This window comes from Corvus brachyrhynchos, unplaced genomic scaffold, assembly GCF_000691975.1.
Source record: "Corvus brachyrhynchos isolate BGI_N302 unplaced genomic scaffold, ASM69197v1 scaffold94, whole genome shotgun sequence".
NCBI lineage: Eukaryota > Metazoa > Chordata > Aves > Passeriformes > Corvidae > Corvus > Corvus brachyrhynchos.
In genome coordinates, this window is record NW_008238330.1 from 9,278,851 (window position 1) to 9,300,285 (window position 21,435).

The window sequence follows — 21,435 nt, forward strand, 5'->3', positions numbered from 1 at the left end:
GTTATCAACACAAGCTTCCTTTTTCTTGCCTATGCTATAAATAGGCTGGGCTCTTTGCATGGTGTGTGTCTACTATGGACACCAGCATTTTGCTCTGTGGTGTGTCAGTAACTGGCTTGTGAAACCTGGTTGCCCTTCAGACAAAATGATTTCTTTGTGAAGCAGATGTCCGTCTGTCATGGCTCTGCATCTGAACTAGCATCCTGAAATACTGTGTTCTGAAGAGTTGAACTTGAGGTTTTGGGGATGTTAAGGCAAGAAGTTAGTACTAGCACTGTTCTGATTTTGCAGTATTTTCAGGGGTAGAAAGGGAAGAGGCAGGAATGGAGCAGAAAATACGGCTATGGGAGGCTTCTGTCTCAGAAACTGAAGTCTGAATGTGCAGTCTGAAACTTCTGGATAAGGATGTTTCTGCAAAGTATTGTCTAGTAGGCAGACTAGTGTTCAAATACAGCAGTAATCAAAATCACTTACGTTAATTCATAGTTAAACTGGTAATGCAGGGGTTGTGGTGATCGTGCAGTTACCTGCAGCAAAACTTGTTCTGTGACTGTGGTAGCCTGTATACTATGGCAGGAAAATCAGGACTGACCTTACTTATCTTAAACATCATACTTCACAAAGCCTGATAAAACCTGTGAGAAACTGTGCAGGCAGCTGTGACTTGTTCCTGGGTTCTCACAACGTGCACTTGCAAGCTCTGAGCCCAGTGGCTTGCTGGGTGACTGGGTGGGAACCTAGAAATGGCAAACTCCTTGGCAGTAAGTATTGTGTGTGACTCTTCTTGTCTCTTTAGATAAAATTATTATCCTGGCATGGCAATATTTCTGATTTTCCAGTTAAGCACCGATTGAATTGGCTAGACTTGCCATCGTAAGGCAGCCTGACAGTGGTTAACTTTTAATATCCATTTCTGGCACTTGATTCCAAGGTAAAACTTGCTGTAGTCTGTGATCAGGCTTTAGCCCAGGAAGGTAAAGTGTTAAACTGTGCTGGCACTGTGTAGCCTGTGCTGCTTCTCATGAGAAGAAAGGAGCCAGAAAAGTTGTTTAGTTTTTTGGCATTTTGTTCTTTTCTTTTTTCACTGACAGGTAACTTCAAGTGCAAGGGAGAGAACTAATGGAAGTCTAATTCTGGCATTTCTGTGTGGAACACCAAATAGATGAGGTGAGCAGGTGATACATACCTGTAGCTCAGCCTGACCTCATGAATGTGTTAACTCTGATGTGAAAACAAATGCATGCTATGCTTTTGTTGCCTTGGCAAGTATGGGTGCAAATGTTGCTTTACAGAAGAACTTTTTGTTCATGTTCCAAGTTGACTTTAGGAAACAATGTACATTGGCTGGATTAGTGTTGCAGAAGTGAAGTGCTTGCTCTGTTACTTAATACTAATTTAACTCTGGAACCTTGTTTGAGGACTGACTTAGAAGGTTGAAAGAGTTAATCTCGTATTCTATGTTGCTGCATTTAAAAAACAGTATGAGCTAGCTGGATTTTGCTGGAGTTGGCAGATGCACCGTGTGCACTGTACATGTATTTGCTGGAACCAGCATTTCTGGGCTGACTTACTGTGCTAAATAGACTTGTATAAATTGGAGAACTTTGCCAACTCTGCAGCAACTGTAGCAAGTAGTGCTGTATTGTCCTGGCAACAATTCAGGTGCCCTCCAGTGGCCAGAAATCTTAACATCCTAAAGGTGCTAATAAATGCAGCTGCCTTGTCAGTTCGCCTTAATTAAGAGTGAGTTGAAGAAACATCTTTTAGTGTCAGACTTCATTAGCACGTCTGTTGTTTAAACAGTCCTTTTTGGAGTGTTGGTGTGCCTTATTGTAAATACATAGTTATTCTGGCAGACAAGCAAAGACAGCCACTTTCAGATTCATAAGTATTTCATTAGTGTCAGTGTAATTATGACTAATCACTCTGGTTTCTTAAACTGTGGAGATTAATGTTTAACATCCAAGTTCAGGGCTGGCTATGTGGTTGCAGTCTAAGAAGAAACTGGATTATGGTAGATACTTCCTGGTTTGGAAGAGATGTTTGCTAAGTTGTTCCTGTATTGGTGTGAAAATGGGCGTTTCAAGTTATGAACAAACAGGAGGGAAAGGTACTTCTGTAACCGTGTCTTTTGTTAGTGATGCACATGGTTGTGTTAAATGACTGCAGAACCATTGTCTTTTTGACACACAAAACTGTGTGGGCAGGGAAACTTGAGGGCTGACAGTGGTTTTGTTCCTGAACTTTGAGTGTTAAATGTGGTATAATATTTGTCTGAATTATCATAGGTTGCCTCTAAATGATCACAATGGCAACTGTTTTTTTTTTTTGTATGTGACTAGGTAAGGCTAAAGAATGAATTTTGATCCTGTCTACTGCCAGCTCTACTACAGTCATCTTACTCAGTGATAAGTATGGGCACATGGACCAAAAGCAGTAAACCAGTGCGTATTTATTACGTGAGTCCTGCTGGCAGACTAAACCTTGGATAGAAACAAAAGCAAGGAAGATGGGAGTACGTATAGTGTAGATAGCTGTGTCCCGCAAGTAAAATGCAGGAGCTCTCTAAGCTGTGATAATAAAACTGCTCTTAATGTTTTGCCCAGCCATGAGGATACTCAAACTTAGTGAATGCTGCACAAAGCCCTAGTGGGAATGTGTGCCAGTGACCCAAAGATCTCAAATCCACTGCTGAACAGAAGTGACTTAGTAACTGTTCTGAGGTTACTTGCTTGTGGTGCTGGTGCTTAGTTGGTCAAAACAATTAAGACATATGAGTAATTGGGTTGATAATCTTGTTATGAACTTAATGTAAGTTCATAAACGTGAAACTGTCATACCAGTCCTTTAATACTGAGCTACAAACTGCTGTCAAGGGATTGATATGTACATTATGTGAGGAAGTTCATTACTTTTGTTCTCAAGCTGGATGTGTAGCACCAGAGTTGTAGTTGAAGCAGTTTTCATGTCATAACGTTTAAAATTATCAACTCCTATCTTGGACAGTCAGGAGGATACTTAGGTACTTGAGATCTATCTTGCCAGTTAATAAAGTGAAAGTTTTTGCTAGTGCTATGGTATGCTTGCGCATGAAAAGCTCTCTTAAATCATTACTTTCAAACATGACCTGATAATTTGTCAACTGGAACACAGCAGCTGCTTATAGCTCTTAGAAATGACCAGAAATTTCTAGAAAGGACAAATAAATACCTAGGGCAGAAAGTGTTTTGTTTGCAGATCTTGTTAGAATCTGCTGGTATAGTTGCCCATGATTTTGAATGTAAAGGATTGTGTTGACAGATCTCTTGTAACTCTTGAATGTTCTCTAGGTAAAGAGCAAAATAACTGTGCTGTGGATCCAAACACTTAATTTCTGAAGTGACAAGATCCAGTGCTGTGAGATTTCAGCTCCTGCAGTATAAGTATGATTTTAATTAAGAGTGTGTGACTATGTGAAGAGGTGCTTTCTTTACATTGCATGCTCAGCCATGTGCCTCTGGCCAGCATCAAACAAATTATGTAGGGCACTGCTGATAAGAAATTATAGTGGTAGGTAACTGCTACCAAATGCATTTGGACATATCCATATGTCCCATCAGTCTGTAATTTCTACCAAAGTTTCTCTAGAACGTCTGTCCTACAGAGTGAAGTACTGTCCATCTCCTTTCTTTCAAAAGGAGAACCTTTACATGATATTGCCAGCTTCATTTTTGGGGAGGCTTCCTAGCAGGTTCCACAGTTTCAAAGTTCATCTTTTAGAATGATAGTGCAGGTTGGTGCCAGGATGATCTTTTATTTCTTTTTTAGTAACTTTCCTGATGTGTTTGTTCTGAATTCTCTTCCAGGTTCTCATAATTTTGTACATTAGCTATCTGATGTATTTGTTGGCTGACAGTGGCTCTCAGACCAATGTTAGCTCTTGCTTTAGTGAGAATTCTAATGGTTGTTTTTAAAAGGGTGCTTAAACCTTAGTACCTGTGAAGACTCTGATGAATTGCACAAGCTGTTAGTGCCTTCATACTGTGTTAGTTGCTTGGAGCACAGCACGGACGGGGCTGCATCTGGAAGAGACCCATCTGCCAGTGAAATCTCCAACCCCCACTTCTGATACCCTTTGTTACCTGAACTGTCAGTCAGTGCAAAGCTGCTCTTCAGCAATTGATTAAAACTACCCACGTTCTGGGTGGCTTTCTGTACTTTAGGTGAGCAAAATGAAATGTGGCTCTTGCTACACTTATGTTATAGTCTCAGCTGCACTTGAAACTTAGGAGTTGTTGAACATTACAAGCTGGGTAGGAAGTATGGTTCCTTACTACCCTGCTTTCCCTTTTAGGAGGAAGGGTAAGGTAAAACAGGTGAGTGTCCTGTCATATCAGAACACTCTGTAGTGCTCCAGAAGTGAAATGTGGCAGATTGGAACCTTACAGCTGTCATAAAGTTCTTGTGGCCCCTTTTCCTCCTCTGCCACATTTGCTTAAGACTGTATTGACTCAAAAACAAGCCTCACGTTTTTTGGAACTTGCAACCCAAGTCTTTTCCTTCACTAGATATTTTTTGAGGAATATGTTCTCTTTTTAAATACTGCTAGCCAAGTGTTTAAGTCAAGATTAGTAGACTGCCTGCATTTCAGTGCCATCAAGGAGTTGTAATCAACTTGGAGAAGTCTAGCAAGAAAGAAATATTTATATATTGTTTGCTTTAGCCAATAGGCACATGAATAGAAACCCTGCTCTGTACTCTTGGTCTTAGATTGCTGAGAACTGAAAATAAAGAGGCAACACGTTATTTTGCAAGTGGCATCAAGGAAAAAAACCCTTACAAAAGATAGTGTAGGGAGGTTCGTCCGCCTTTGTTGAAGAAAGGAATTTTTAGATAATTTCTAAGGCAGAAGACAAAGGCTGAGAAGCCAGAACAATTGATGTAATAGCAATCTGGGATGCCTGAAGGAAAAAGGAAATAATGAATTGAAAATAAAGCAGCAAAGAAGAGTGGCTGAAATAGAGGTAACTTGCAGTGAGTTTTGGCAGATCTGCACCCCTCTCCCACTTTAAATCTGTGGATTATCTGAGCTAGTTTGTTGCCTCTTTCAGCATGTATTAAAGATATTTAAGGCTTGGAAATTGGAACCTTTTAACCATTGAGGTCAGTAAAGCAGATATTCAGATTTCTTAATTTCCTGAAATTTGTTAGGAAAAACAAACCTTAGACTTTCAGTCTTAATAATAAGAGAATTTAAAGACCATTTTAACATTACTATTGTAAATTCTGGGTTCAGAGTCAAATTTACTATGATCTGGTTAGCTAAATCTAAGATAGAATGTATTGCTGTTTGGAAGGCATCTTCTAACTTTCTGCAGGCATCAGTAGAATCTCTTGTCTGAAGTGTTCCTGCTTGGATAAATTTGAGCTGGAGGGATTACACAGGACACTGAGTTCATCACTGGAGAGAGGAGAAATACTTCACTAAGCAAGAACAGCATAGTGGTTGGAGGGAAGGATGCTAGCTAAGCAAATGTTGCTTGAGGAAACAACCAGAGCAATTTTGCCACAAGTTAAAAGTTTATAAATGAGTCTGTTCTGTTGCAGTCCAGGATCAGTAAGATGGATTTCAGTATGGGCCCATGCTGTGGCATTCAGATCAAGATTACTGGTAGCTCTTAGTTTTCAGTGGAACTACTGAAATAGTTTAAGTTACTACTTGGCACAACAGTTAAATATAGTAATATTACTTCATCTCTTGCCATGGCACTTCTTCTGAGGTAGTAGTGAAGGCTATAGATGAATGTTTCTACTGTGTAACCCCCAAAAAAGTAGAAAAGTTTTAAAGCTGTGAAAACCTATGGATATTTTTCCTTTTTAGAGGAAAAAGACTGCATGGTTTGACTTGTTGCCTTTTGGTGTTCCATACTAAGTTTCTTCCACTAGGTTAAGATGTCATAAGTCACCTGAAGACATTTTTTTTTGGGGTCCCGGCGTTGTTTCCAGCAGGAAGAAAGAACGGCCAAAAAGAAAGAAGCAGCAGCTCCTTTCTCTGCAGCTTCTCTCTCTGGACGCTCAGAGCGAACTGACCCCACACCCAGGTGTAGACAAAAGAGTAGCCAGGCCCGCCCCACTTCCCTTTTTGTCTTTCTTAAGTACAGCTATTTGTCTCCTAGTAACATGCATATGGGAGAAAATTCCTTTAACAGGAAAAAAAAAACCTAAGACTAAACTAAAACCCCAACAGGCATTCAGATCAAGATTACTGGTAGCTCTTAGTTTTCAGTGGAACTACTGAAATAGTTTAAGTTACTACTTGGCACAACAGTTAAATATAGTAATATTACTTCATCTCTTGCCATGGCACTTCTTCTGAGGTAGTAGTGAAGGCTATAGATGAATGTTTCTACTGTGTAACCCCCAAAAAAGTAGAAAAGTTTTAAAGCTGTGAAAACCTATGGATATTTTTCCTTTTTAGAGGAAAAAGACTGCATGGTTTGACTTGTTGCCTTTTGGTGTTCCATACTAAGTTTCTTCCACTAGGTTAAGATGTCATAAGTCACCTGAAGACATTTTTGCCCACTATTAAAAATCACCCTGTTAAAACCAGAAGGAAGCCTGACATTAATATAAAATACATTAAGTTTTATACTCTGGTTCCTAGTATTGATAATAAGGTAAGCCTTAATTTTGCTATCTCTAAAAACATCCAAGTAGTACCTTGCTTTGTTTAATGTGATAATATGCAGCCCATAGCCATTATTCAAGAGCCACTTTTCAGTGAGTTTCATAGTAGCTTTGGTGCATTAAAGTCCTTAAAGCACTGATGTGCAGAAGTCAGTATTGGTGGGTGACTAATTTCCCAGTAATCAAGGCCTTCTAATACTTGCATATAACTAACTTCAGAATAATCTACACTCACTGGATGTAGCTATTTCTTTTAGAGGGGACAAAGTGGCTGAGGACTGCAAATGCTAATGCTGGAAACAGAATATGGGAATGCTCCTCAGTATTTGTTTACTGGATATGGGAATGTATTTCAGGAAATGTGTTGTTTGTACTCCTCTCTGGTATCTTTGTACAAGGAAAATAAATTTTTAAAAAATGTGATCTTCAGAGTGAAATATGAGCACATTCTGTACCTATTTTCAAAAAGAAGTATCTTCTGTTAATTTTTTACAAAAAATTCTAAACCCCAGCTGTCATTCCTGCCACAAGCTCCTAACATTCCTTAAAACACACAACACCAAAACTATCCTTCCAGGACTTTTTAGCAGTCTTACAGAAGCATGTGGTACATGAAGGACTTCCAAAATTACCTCCAAAGGTACTTTAACCAGAGCTCAGTAAAGCCAGATAAAAATTCTCAGTTTTCTTTAGAACCTGCAGGGGATATGGGAGGAGAGAATTTAATCCACATTTGGATAAGGAATAATTAGAAGTTCACCACAGTTTGGATCATGTCTTCACAAGACTAAGATCAATAGAACTAGGTCTGTCTGTTGCAAGAGCTTGTATCTGGGGCTTAGGTTAGACCAAAAATTGCTTAGAGACAGTTCAGCCACTCTTGCCTAAAGTGCCTTTATACCATGAAAGCTTTTTTCCTGATGTTTCCACTGTCAGTATTGTCATACTTGGATGATTCCTCCTCCCCCACATTTTGTTTTCTAGAAAACAGGTGAACAACTTCCAGGGGAAGATTAAAAAAGGGTTGTTTTGTTGTGATTTGTTTTTTAATTCCTTAATTGGATGTATTTTCCAAATTCCCAACTTGAAAACTAAGGTTAATTAGGAAGCTTCTGCTACATTAAGAACTGAAAATATAAGGACTTGGGTCACAGAAATGAGTGCTCTCCAATGTTATTAGCAGTGGACCTGCTGTTGCCTGTATATTTTGGCTGTGGATTTTTATAAAGAAGATATACAGGTAACAGGCAGGCAGCTAAGACCAGTTACAAAATCAGACCCAAAGAATGCTTTCACTAACACCTTGGGAATGGTTGGAATAACTTCAGAGCACTTGGATAAAAACTATTTTCCAGTACAGGTACTTCTCTTCACTTGTGTGTACATGATACACATTTTTAATTGCTGTTAACTGTCAGAAGATGATGTGCCTGTTCTATGTAACAAATGTGTCATTCAGAGCTGGTGGGTAGTTTAAAGATGCAGTTGCTTGGCCTGTCCTAGATAAGACAGAAATGTAGAAGAGGAAAACATGGTCAGTAGGTGTGTTTGTGTGCAGTAACTCATGGTGTTTGGATGGATCAGTCTGGATTTCTCCTGCATGTTTTAGTAACATACTACTCTCACATAAAGGATTTATGGCAGACTTGCAAACTTTGACTTGCTTTATAAAGGTGGCAGGGATCGGGAGGGAACTGCTCATCAGATCAGGTGTAATTTGAGTCACTCTTACTGAAGAGAATTGTTCAGGTTTGAGAACTACTGTAGGCTTGTTGATTTTCTTGGCATATGTGGAACTATTGTCCAAAATCAGAAATTAATATCTAATAAAAATACATGATCAGAAATAATACATTATACTTCTTACATTCCTTTTGAAAATCAAGAAATTTGAATTGTCTTCTGTAATAATTTGAAATTATTAGCTCATGTGCCTTCTAAGCTTGCAGAACCATTTTTCCCAGTTTTTTAGACTGGGACAGATGCCATGCAATATAGCCTAGTGCAACATCTTGAATTGCTCTTCACATGAGTTTTTTTAATACATAGTCTAAAAAGCTCCAACCTCCATTTAAACACAAAACTGGTGATGCTTGCTAAGCAAGTAGATAACTCTCATAGGTCAGGAGGAGATTTTTGAGAAGTGAAGAGTCCTATAACTCCTTGTAGTACAACCATGTGAACCATATAACGTGATATTTACCAAATTCCAATTTCCTAGTATCTTCTAGTCTTCAAAAACAGCAAAGCTTGCAGAAGCTTGCTGTTATGCTGAAGTTTGTTTGTAAAGTATGCTGAGGACTTCTGTCTCTTCCTGATGGCTGAGATGTGTTTGGCTGACCTTGTACTGATCCAGTTTGTCAGGAAAATGAGCAGCACAGATGTTTGTACCTAAGCCTGGTGGTGTTGCTCCCTTTGTAGGTGTGTTGGTTAACCTTGACAGTGACAAACAGGAAGACAAAGTCAGCAGCTTGCCTGGACTCAGCTTACCCCCTGTTGAAATTAGAAGAGAATGTGAAGGAAAAGATGAGAGAATGTTTAAGTGCAGAAAACCTAAAATCAAACCCTGCCTACTTTTGTTTGGCAGTTAGTTTGGACTTCGAGGATTAAACCCAATTCCCCATGTAAATAATAATAAAAAAAAGCTACCAGGAATTGCTGGGGGGCTACAGGTGTATGAAGTGCAGATCGGGATGTTGGAACTTGCAGATGGAGTTAGCAGGCTGATCTAGGGTCAGCATTCCAAAGACTGAATGTCTGACTGGTAATGTATTTCTGAACACATAGTATTTCTTCATTGCTGTTTTGTAGATGTTTGTCAGTGTTATTTTGGAGTAGTGCTGCAGTTCAGTGGCTGCTCTGGTCTGTTGGATTTTACCTAATGGTAGAGCTGCTCTTCTGATCTCTTCAGGCTGCTGAAATGGAAACAGCAATTTCAGAGTGCAGGTGCTATAAGCCAGTTGCCTTCACTGGTGCAGAATTCAACGGTGGAGAAAATTATAAGTGTTCCCAAGCCCCTTACTGCAAATAGGAATCTCAGGTGGTAGTAAATGTCTCAAAGCATAGTCACTGCTCTTAACATACTGGTAGATGAACCAGTTGACTTCAAAACTAGTTTGGTGATCCTTTTTTTAGCATAGTCCTGATGGGAGGAGATGGCAAAGTTATGATAAAAATAGATCTTTTTTGTGCTAAGCATATTGAAAACTTCTTATGGCAGCTAGAATATGCCAAATTTTTTATTGGCAGTGTCACATTTCACTTAGAGTGAGGACTACAGGGAGCAAGGATACAAATTTTACTGTTAGTGCTATTCCCTTCTTTCTGTTTGGAAGGTGTTAGTGGAATTTGCAGTGTAATGCAGAAGACCTGCAGAGAACTATCAAGCTTCTGTATAGGCACTTCCTCAGCTTAGCTACTCATTAGAATTTTTTAATCAATGGTGAACTGACAGCATGATTTAAGCTTTTCCTTCCACTTGCCACTGCTACTCTCAAACGCCTAACAGTATGGAAGAATCCAGTGGTAAGGGAGGGACTGTCTGTTGTCAGCACATCCTCTATGCACATTGTCAAGGACAGACTCTGAGTTGACCTGTCTCTTCCATGCTGTGGAGTAGGACCAGTTTAGAGTTTCCAGCTGCACAGCAGGATGCTTTTATTGTATGTTGTGTAATGTCTTATATCAGCTTAATGCTGCTTATCTGCTGCAGATGCAGATCTACTGTCCGTTTTAAAAGAGCCAGGGAACGGTTGCTGCCAAAAGTGGGAGTGCAGAGTCAGGACAAACAGCACTGGCATTTGTAAAGCAAAGCAACAAGATTGCTTGGGGTGTTGGAGTATCTTGCAGCTGGCTCAGAGTCAGTGAAATACAAGTTTGTGCCACCTATCCAGTGAGACTTTTAAACTGCAGGCCTGTCCTCTGTTTAATTATGATTTTCAAAAAAGTACTCCTGAAGGAAACTTAAACTGGGAAATCTGCCTTTACACAAATACAGCATCAGGTGTACTTTATTCTCCTGGTGCAGCACTGCAGACTTGTCCTTTCAGGGATTAGTGCCTTGCCTTTACTTCATTGTGCCGGAATGTTTTGGTCGGCACAGCTCTAACACCTAATGATGGCACATTGAAAGCTGATTGTTGCAAGAGATGGTTTTGCTCCCTGCACAAGCTACCACTACGAATGTTTCTGCTTGGCTGGCTCCCAGAATAGGCTGTCACCAGCTCTGTCTGTGCTGGAAACAGTGTGGGACTGTGGGACAGAGGGGGGAAGGGGAGCAAATGAAATAAAAGTGACCCATTCTGGAGCTGTAGCCTCAAATTTCTCTTTCTGGGTTAGTGAAGAGACAGCTACAGATTTATGGTACAAATACCATAAATCACAAATATGGTACAATATTTGTGGTACAAATTTATGGTACAAATACCATAATATCATATTGCTTGGTGATATCAATTGGAGGTGCATACTGAAAATTTGGATAGGTCATTTGATCATATTTCAGCTTCCTGCCCCCAATTATCTTGGCTTTCTGTGCAAAAAATAAAAATTAGTTTGGTGAATCAATGTGTGTGCAACTGAAGGACAGGTTTGTTTTTTGTTTTTTTTTTTTATAAAGCTGGTTCAATTTTTAGTTTTAACTTCAAGGAAGAGCTTTGTGTAGGAAGAAACCTTTATTCTTATGGTACAGGAAGGGAGTAAACTAGGAGGTTACAATTACAATTCTTTAGGTACTCTTTGTGCCACTGAAAGAATAGCAGCTTGCCTTACATGGTCATTTCAGCTTTCCCCATGAAAATTCAGTCGTAGCCCTGTATCAAACAGTTTTTCTAGTATCTTCTAAGTAGTTAATCTTTGAGAGAAATGAGGAAGTCTGACATTTAGCCATTGTCTTTGTGGCATTTCCAAACTCTGGAATTTAATGTCTGGACTTCATCTTAAGCAAAGATAGAGGAGTAAAAAATTAGCTCTGTCATGGTCAGCCTTCAATTCTTGTTCTCTTGCAGCTCTAAGAGAATATCTTACGTATAACCTGACAGAAGAAGTCTGGGTGATACATCATGTTCTTATGCATGTCTGTCCATGGGGCTTTGCTAATTAGCATTTGAGTATACTCACTGTAGTAATGAAATGGCAAGATGTGCCAAGCCTTAGTTTGCAATTCTAGTGTTCTTAATGTGAAATCCTGTCTTACTAGTCTGATTAGTGTTTAATAAGTTCTAACCTTGCTCTTTTTTAGGATCTCTGAAAGGGCGCAGGAAAGAGTTCTGGGAGCATAACAAGGAACATGGCAACTCAAGGTACATAATACGTTGCAATTTCTGTTACTAGAATCTAGAAGACTCCTTATTCCTTTTTTTTTAACTTTTCAAAGTCACTTGACTTGGATTGAATAACATCTGCTATATTACAGTAATTAATAGTTTACACTGGAAATCAAACCTTCAGACAAGTTTCTTGTAAGCATTTTGGGTCCCTTAAGTACAGTCAAGTACATAACCACGGCATGTGGAAAAGGGAACCTTTAAGCAGTAGTTCAGGACAGCCACAATAGCAGTGATTGTTCTGCCTGTTCCTCAGGTTTACATGTCTGCATTGGTTCAGTGTAAAGCCTCAGTTTAAAATTGCTGCTCACTTGCAGTGCTGGGTTGAGGTAGTTGTTTATAACAATTCATTTTAATTTAAAATCTGTGTCATCTCTAGTAGGATTAATACATGCTGGAGTAATTGAACTAAACTTAATTGTTCACCAATGGTTTTTTACAGCTGACTTGATGGAGCTGGATATGGCAATGGAGCCAGACAGAAAAGCAGCAGTCAGTCATTGGCAACAGCAGTCATATCTGGACTCTGGTATCCATTCTGGTGCCACAACAACTGCTCCCTCCTTGAGTGGCAAGGGAAATCCTGAAGAAGAAGATGTGGACACAACACAAGTGCTGTACGAGTGGGAGCAGGGGTTCTCTCAGTCCTTCACCCAGGAGCAAGTTGCAGGTAAGGCCTTTCCTATTACACCGGTTTGCTTGGACATGCAGTTCAACAATACAGAAACCTAACAACACAGTTATTGCCAATCTGGATGATGAGCTTTTTATTCCTAGTCTGAGGTTACTATGACTTGCCTTGTTTTCAGATATTGATGGCCAGTATGCAATGACTAGAGCTCAGAGGGTGCGTGCAGCTATGTTCCCTGAAACACTGGATGAAGGAATGCAAATCCCATCCACGCAGTTTGATGCAGCTCATCCAACTAATGTGCAGCGCCTGGCTGAGCCATCCCAGATGTTAAAACATGCTGTTGTTAATTTGATAAACTACCAAGATGATGCTGAACTTGCAACTCGTGCAATCCCAGAACTGACCAAACTGTTGAACGATGAGGACCAGGTAAGTGTTTTCTTTGCCTGGGTAAAGCTTGCTTTTGGAGCATCTTCAATGGCCTTAAAACTAAAAGCTTTATTCAAACACTTGTGTTAGGTGGTGGTGAACAAGGCTGCAGTTATGGTTCATCAGCTGTCCAAAAAGGAAGCGTCCCGCCATGCCATTATGAGATCTCCTCAGATGGTGTCTGCCATTGTACGTACCATGCAAAACACAAACGACGTGGAGACAGCCCGGTGTACTGCAGGGACGCTACACAACCTCTCACATCACCGTGAAGGCTTGCTGGCAATCTTCAAATCAGGAGGCATCCCTGCTTTGGTTAAAATGCTGGGGTATGTGCACTACTGAGGCAGTACTTGTGTTTTGCAGTTGGGTGTGCTAGGAGCCAGGTGCTCATGAGGATTTTCCCTTCTTTAGGTCCCCGGTGGACTCTGTGCTGTTCTATGCCATTACAACTCTTCACAATCTCCTGTTACATCAGGAAGGAGCCAAGATGGCTGTCCGTCTCGCTGGTGGGCTGCAGAAAATGGTGGCTTTGCTCAACAAGACAAATGTCAAATTCTTGGCCATCACAACAGACTGCCTTCAGATTTTAGCATATGGCAATCAAGAAAGTAAGGTAGGTGCCTTTGATGCTGAAGTACTTAAAATGAGCAAGCATGTAATGAATGGCCCGACAGTTCTTGTGTACTGACCTCCTGACTCTGAATCTCCAGCCATGTGCCACTGGCTTTTGCCAGTCCTGACCTTGCAAAAGGGGAGGGATACAGGAATTATCTTGCAGAAATGCTGCTGTGCTTCTAGGGAGAATTTAAGAACTTAAGAGTCCACATAAGCAGATGGGAATGTTTTTTTAGGGAACTGTAACCATGAGGGGTGTAAGCCAGCAACATTTACTACCTGCTGACGTGCGTAGGAAGTGACAGACAAATATTATTTTTGCTGTCTTTCAGCTGATTATTCTGGCAAGTGGTGGACCCCAGGCTTTAGTAAACATAATGAGGACCTATACTTATGAGAAACTATTGTGGACCACAAGTAGGGTGCTGAAGGTGTTGTCAGTCTGCTCCAGCAACAAACCTGCTATTGTTGAGGCTGGTAAGTACGTTGTACTCATGCTAACTTAAACATCTATGTAGTACTTTGGGATCAATTCATTCCACCAAGAACAGAAATTGCCAGCATGAAAAAATGAACTCGGGTTGGTCCTTAAGTCCATAACCAGGTTTGGAAGCCTTTTGTATACAGAAGTATAAAAGGATGGCTGTTTTAAGTAACTCCACTGTGTTGTTAACTGGGTGGCATTAGTGGCTGAGTGTTGTCAGGATGCATCCCTGAGAACATGCACACATTTAAAAGGCCCAGTGTCACATAGGGAATTTCAAGGGCTTATTATTTTCCTATGTGAAGAAGGGCTAGGGCCCAGCCATACTGTGATATTAACAGCAAGAAGGATCCAAAAGCTTGTGAGATTTTGCACTCAGACTTTAAGGAAGAGAAGGATCTCACTGCTCACAAGATGAGCATCAGAATACAGTGTCGAATCTGAGTAATGGTGTCAAATCTGTACCATCTTCCAGGTGGGATGCAAGCTTTGGGGCTCCACCTCACAGATCCAAGCCAGCGTCTTGTCCAGAACTGTCTCTGGACTCTGAGAAATCTGTCAGATGCTGCAACAAAGCAGGTAAAGGGCTCTTCTGAGGCTCTTCTGTTGACTTCAAAAGTCAACACAGTGGAAGAGAAGACTTAACTTTTTCTTCCCTCTTTTTCTGCAGGAGGGCATGGAAGGCCTTCTAGGAACTCTAGTTCAGCTTTTAGGATCAGATGATATTAATGTTGTGACTTGTGCTGCTGGCATCCTTTCTAACCTTACCTGCAACAACTACAAGAACAAGATGATGGTGTGCCAGGTTGGTGGCATCGAGGCTCTCGTGCGCACAGTTCTCCGGGCTGGAGACAGGGAAGACATCACAGAACCCGCAATCTGTGCGCTCCGTCACCTCACCAGCAGACACCAAGAAGCAGAGATGGCTCAAAATGCAGTTCGCCTCCATTATGGACTCCCAGTGGTGGTAAAGCTGTTGCATCCACCCTCACACTGGCCTTTGATCAAGGTAAATGATTAAAAGCTGCCAGAGCAGAAACTGAAAACTGTTGTTTTTTAAAATGTAACTTTAAAAGTGAAAAATACTTTGTTTCCAAGGTGTTGGGGGTGCAATTTGTCTGATGGAGAAGTTGCTTCAGTTGAGCAACTTCATGTTTTTTCTTAGAGATTTAAACATTTGAGATGAACTGATTAAAAAAGTCACTAACAGTAAGCACTCCCCTTGTGCTCTCATTCCCCACCTGTTCCTTACCTGCAGGCTACTGTTGGCTTGATCCGCAACCTGGCTCTGTGTCCTGCAAACCATGCCCCGCTGCGTGAACAAGGTGCTATTCCAAGGCTAGTGCAGTTGCTGGTTAGAGCACACCAGGATACCCAGCGACGCACTTCCATGGGTGGGACACAACAGCAGTTTGTGGTAAGTGCCCTCTCCTGGCACTGCATCTCTGAAAGTTCTCTCCAACTCCTCGTTTGTCAGTGCACCTCAGCCCAGCAGTGCTTGGGCTAAAGAACTGTCGTCTTATTTGCTCTAGTTCATGTTATTCTCTGTGCATATAGCTCTGTCTTGGCAGACCTGAGATTTTTCTTAAATAAATAAGAATGCCAAAACTTTGGTTCTTATTTTAATAAGAACCTCTTGAGCATTTAATTCTGAACGTTATAGCTCACAGAAATATATTACTTGCCTACAAGTAATTCTCTACCAAGAAATGAGAGCTCCCTTATCCTCCTCAGAAGAATAGATTTAAGAATGCTATCACACCTTACTGCATATTTGCAAGGGTGCTGTAGAAGTATTGAGAAGTTGTGCAGGCTCCATACTCATTACCTGTTCAGGTCAGTGTGACAAGATCAGTCTCAATTTGATTATTTTTATCCTGTTAAACACATTAACAAAGGGGAATTTTGCTTAGCACAGCAAATGGAAGCAGCATCTACTAGTACAGGCTGTAGTTAATTTGTGCAGAGGCAGGAAGGGTCCTCTTTGTTACTGGCAACTGCTTTTTCCAGCTCAGTAACTGCCAGGCTAATGCAGGTTATAGAAAGAGATGGTGTTACCAGAGGTGAAGTTCATAATAACAACCACTGAGGCGTTCCACTGAGATGTGTCACATACTGAATTTGGGTGGGTAAACTGGGCTGACTCCCAGCAGGGGTTTGAAGGCCAGCACTTGGTGGGGAAGGGGGTATGTGCAGGGGACAGGTTTGGTTGATTAGCTGAAACTGCTGATTGAGTTTTTGACAGTCACTTAAGAACTTGAGAGCACACAGTATCTCAAATTCAGAAACGCCTTTTCTCTCCATAACTAGGAGGGTGTGCGTATGGAAGAAATCGTCGAGGGTTGCACTGGAGCCCTGCACATTCTTGCACGTGATGTTCATAATCGAATCGTAATCAGGGGTCTAAATACCATTCCACTATTTGTGCAGGTAAGTAAGAGCTCAAGACAGCACTGTAGTACATATTAGGAAAAGAAGCAAAATAGCTCTTGCACTTTCTGGCTAGAACTGCTAAGTCAGAGTGTGCTGAAGAGCTCGTTTCAAGTGGAGGAGCTAAAGAACCCTCGTGTTTTGGTTGCAGTTGTTGTACTCTCCCATTGAGAATATCCAGAGAGTAGCTGCTGGTGTGCTTTGTGAACTGGCTCAAGACAAGGAGGCAGCTGAAGCAATCGAAGCTGAAGGTGCAACTGCTCCTTTAACAGAACTGCTTCATTCTAGGAATGAGGGTGTTGGTAAGTGAACTTAAGGCCGGTTTCATACTTGTGTTAGAAGAGCTGATAGAAGTCTTGACCTCTACTAAAATCACTCTTCCTTTGGGCAGCAACCTATGCAGCTGCAGTGCTGTTCAGAATGTCTGAGGACAAACCACAGGACTATAAGAAGCGACTTTCGGTTGAATTGACAAGCTCCCTGTTCCGGACCGAGCCAATGGCTTGGAATGAGGTGGGTTCTGTCTTCTGTGTTAACAGTTCCCTGGGGAGATCTCGCTTCTATGTTCTTCCTTCTTCCACCAGAGAAGTGTAAATGCCATCAGTGATACAGGCCCAGCTTTACATAGCTTTGTGGTGGCTGTACCTTCTTTACTCTCTCTCTGAGTTCAGGTGCAGCAAACCTGCAGTAAGTAGCCTTCAAGCTGCTTTTTCCCTGGCAGAGAGGAAGAGTCTGTTCTCTGCTGCTGCTGAAGTGTGTAAAGCTCATTATGTTTGCTAGTGTGCAAAGCTGTATATAAGAACTTTGTACTTTTCTGTGTTGCTTGTCAAAACCTAATGAACTCTGGGTGCAAAAATAGAAACACGAGTGATATGAGGGAAGCATAAATATAAAATGTATCTTGTGAGGCTTCTATCAAGCCAACAATGCAGGATTAGTAGTCTTGGGCTGGAAATGCAACCTTTCCTGAGAACTGAGATTTCAGACTTGAATATGTTTGCAGACTCATTATCACACATGGCCTTTTTTTCATGTTTAAGGGGCTACACAGTGAATTGAGACTGAAGTCAATCTGTGTGCATGGGATACAGGGAAGGCTTCACTAATTCTTTGTCTTCCCACAAATTCTTAAGATTTAGGAGCCTAGCTTGTCTTATCTTGTAGGTATCTACTCCATAAAGGGCAGTAGCCTTTGATTTGTAGTATTTCAGTGCTTACTTTTCTGTTTTCCTAAAATCTGTATCTACCACGAGAATGTGCAGGGGGGGGAGCTAAAGTGCAGTATCTCTTTGAGATTGGAGTTAGGCAGTTGCTCTGCAGGCAGGCAGTTACTTCTGTGATTGATTGAACAAATGGGAGAGGTTCCTTTAAAAGCTTTGTTGCTGGCTTGGGAATATCTGACTTGCAGGATCTGGACAGGTGTACCTGAGAAGTGTTCCTAGACCTACCCCATCTTTTTCATTCCCAGACAGAACCCTCTTTCCAGTGATCTGTGGAATTGCATGTTGGATGCAGATACTTAGCTAAAAAGGCATTTTATGTTGACAGCAGTGCTGCAGTGCTCACTGCAGAGGAGTTGTTCAAAGGGATCTGGGGCAAGCTTCACAACTTTTTAAACTCAGAATTACAGTGCTGGGCAAAAGACCTGATGTTAAATCTGTTTTGTAATTCTTTGTGTGCACATAGACAGCGGATCTCGGACTGGATATTGGTGCCCAGGGAGAGCCTCTTGGATACCGCCCAGATGGTATGTGTCTTCTGTTCCTGTTGACTAAACTTTAAACTGGATGAAGTCAAGTCATAGATTTTAAAGGAGAACTGCAAATGAGTGAAGAGTGAATTTACTCTTCAGCAAGGTATTGCAAACTGACAGGCAGATGGGGAACTGCCAGTTCAAATAACCAGTTTCTGCAGCACCACTGGCAGCACTGAAATGGGAGCTGTATGAACATGCAAAACCAGTGTCTCTTGTCTGAGTCCTGTGGGAACACCTCCTGCTGAGCTGTTGTTTCCACAAATCTTTTACATTCCTTACAAATGGACTTGACAATTCCAACAGTGCAGTTTTTCTTTAAAACAACAAAGCTGGTATTGAATGCGTTAGTCTGTAAGTGTCTATAGATTTGAACGCAAGCCTATCCCTAAGGATTCTGAGCTATTTTTGACTAGTCTTTCAGAAGCAAGTCTACAGTCTTGGAGCCTGGTTTTGCTGCAGTATTGTTGAATTTTAGTAGTGTTGATTGTGCAGACTAATGGCTTGGCTGGAATCTGCTTGTGCTTCTGACTGCAGTGTGCTTTGTCTGCAGAATCCTACTGGAAGGCTGTTCTGGACAATGGAATAGCCGTTAAGGGCAGGCACCAGATTGTGTTGAACTTGGCTGAACTAGAAAACAATTAGATGGCTACATGATCTCCTCACACACTGATACTTGCAGCTTCTGATGCATCTAACATCTGTTAACATTATGCTTTTTTTCCCTCTGCCACCTTTAACTTTCTTAGATCCTAGCTACCGTTCTTTCCACTCTGGCGGATACGGTCAGGATGCCTTGGGTATGGACCCTATGATGGAACATGAAATGGGTGGCCACCACCCTGGTGCTGACTACCCAGTTGATGGTCTGCCAGATCTTGGCCATGCCCAGGATCTTATGGATGGGCTGCCTCCAGGTGACAGTAATCAGTTGGCCTGGTTCGATACTGACCTGTAAATCATCCTTTAGGTAAGAAGCTCCAACCTTGAATTTCAAAACAAAACAAAAAGAGAAAAACAGCTGACTGGACTGAGGACTTGGTTGGCAGGGAGGGATTGGCTCAATTGGGTCCCAGTGTGCCAGAATAATGAATAAATGCTCTGGAAACACACAATCAGCACACTCCAAACTGACTTCTGCTGTGAAGTGTGGAAGTAATTAACTGTAATGTCTTGTGCACCGGCTTCATGCAGTCTTTGTGTTACAACAGCCCTTTACAACTCGGGAGCACTGACACCTGTGTTTTTTCTCTTTGCAGCTGTATCATCTGAGTGAACTTGCATTGATTGGCCTGTAGAGTTGCTGAGAGGGCTCGAGGGGTGGGCTAGTATCTCAGAAAGTGCCTGACACACTAACCAAGCTGAGTTTCCTATGGGAACAATTGAAGTAAACTTTTTGTTCTGGTCCTTTTTGGTCGAGGAGTAATAATACAAATGGATTTTGGGAGTGATTCAAGAAATGAAGAATGCACAAGAATGAATTGCAAGATGGAATTTATCAAACCCTAGCCTTGCTTGTTAAAAATTTATTATTTTTTTTAAATCTCTGTAATGGTACTGACCTTGCTTGCTTTGGAAGTAGCCTTTCTTTTTGCAGTAATTGTTGTTAGTTTTTTTTAAAGTCTCTCGTAGTATTAAGTTATAGTGAATATGCTACAGCAGTTTCTAATTTTTAAGGATTGAGTAAAGGTGTAGAACACTAATTCATAATCGCTCTAACTGTATTCTGAATAAAGTGTAACATTGTGTAGCCTTTTTGTATAAAAAACTAGACAAATAGAAATGGTCCAATTAGTTTCCTTTTTAATATGCTTAAAATAAGCAGGTGGATCTATTTCATGTTTTTGATCAAAAACTTTATCTGGGATATGTCTGGGTAGGGGCCAGTAAGAACTGTTTATTTGGAACCTTGTATTGGACAGTTTACCAGTTGCCTTTTATCCCAAAGTTATTGTAGCCTGCTGTGACACAGATGCTTCATGAGAAAAATGCAGTTATAAAATGGTTCAAAATTAAAGTAAACTTTTAATTCACTCTGTGTCAAATTATTTCAGATCACAAAGTATATTTGTGTGTTAAGAAATAGCCCTGGATTTTTGCACAGCCACTTTAGTGTGGGGGGAGTGAAGAATAATTTACCTCTTTGATCCCACTATGGCACAGTTCCCCTTCCTAGCCTGGAGCTTTCTTGCTGCAGGCCTCTGCGGCACCATCTTTCCCTGCTTTGCTTTGGCAGGTTCCTCAGCATGTGGCAGGGTCTAGCCAGATGTGAGGCAACTCCACTGTGTGCTAGGCCTGCCAGCCCCAGAGCTCTTCTGGGCTTCAAAAAGGACCAACAGCCTCTTGCCTCAGCTCCCCTCAGCGGTGCCCCATCACTAAGGGTGGGTGAAAAGATCAGCAGGTTCAATGGCTCAAAGCCTTTTTCACGTGTCCTTAGTGTTCAGACCTGGGTGGAAGTGGGCTTCTCTTAGGCAGCATCTGTGTGACTGGAAGGGGACAAAGTGGTTCTGAGACTGCTGGCTCAGCCACAGACTGCACATCTGCACCGTGCAGCTGTCACCAGCTCTGTGGGAGCAACACTCTCGGCACTTCCACTCCAGGCAGCAGTTTGCCAGCAGATCAGAGCAGGCCTTGGCTGCACAGACTCCTGGCTCAAGATGCTGAAAGCGACTGCAGCAGCCTGCTTCCCCTTCCACTGCAGAGGGAAAGGTCTCACCCAAGGAATTCAGCTTTGTTCCTCTCGCCACACTCAGCTGCTTGACTTGTACTGTGAAACACTAGACCAAATAAGAGCCAGCACTCAACTCTTCCCTGTTTCTAGTAACTCCAGCTGTTAAGCTATGCAATTTGATATTTGAAGTAATGTAATAAAACACACAAGGTGAAATCTGTTTACCTGGGGCTGTTTGCTTGCTTCCACAGACTCCAGATACCAGGGCTGTCTGAGGGGGGTGTAGCAGCAGCTCTCATAGGCACCTGTGCTTGGTGAGTGCAGCAAGAACATGGAGTTGCTGCACTGACAGATGCCAACCACAGCACATGCAGAGAAGAATTCAACTCTTCACACACTCTGGGATCTGCAAGCTCTAGAGGACCC

The 21,435-nt window shown here is 41.5% G+C and overlaps 1 protein-coding gene across 2 annotated transcripts; it reads left to right on the top strand.

The window, feature by feature from the left end:
- Positions 1 to 1,079: 1,079 nt before the first annotated feature.
- CTNNB1 (catenin beta 1) lies at positions 1,080 to 20,371 on the top strand. 2 transcript variants are annotated; one of them, XM_008633881.2, is made up of 16 exons: positions 1,080 to 1,167; positions 11,906 to 11,966; positions 12,433 to 12,660; positions 12,800 to 13,053; positions 13,144 to 13,382; positions 13,468 to 13,669; positions 14,004 to 14,148; positions 14,631 to 14,734; positions 14,826 to 15,164; positions 15,414 to 15,572; positions 16,466 to 16,585; positions 16,737 to 16,887; positions 16,977 to 17,098; positions 18,272 to 18,332; positions 19,088 to 19,308; positions 19,598 to 20,371. In XM_008633881.2, exons 2-15 carry the CDS (start codon positions 11,954 to 11,956, stop codon positions 19,294 to 19,296), a joined length of 2,346 nt encoding a protein of 781 aa, XP_008632103.1. In that variant the 5' UTR covers positions 1,080 to 1,167; positions 11,906 to 11,953; the 3' UTR covers positions 19,297 to 19,308; positions 19,598 to 20,371. The 2 variants fall into 2 exon arrangements, with proteins under 2 accessions (XP_008632103.1, XP_017589984.1); XM_017734495.1 differs by lacking the exon at positions 19,088 to 19,308.
- The last annotated feature ends 1,064 nt before the right edge of the window (positions 20,372 to 21,435 follow it).

Coding starts and splice junctions, on each gene's coding strand:
- CTNNB1 (XM_008633881.2), top strand. Junction 12,661..12,799: donor CACCCAGGAGCAAGTTGCAG/GTAAGGCCTTTC, acceptor CCTTGTTTTCAG/ATATTGATGGCCAGTATGCA. Junction 13,383..13,467: donor GCTTTGGTTAAAATGCTGGG/GTATGTGCACTA, acceptor TCCCTTCTTTAG/GTCCCCGGTGGACTCTGTGC.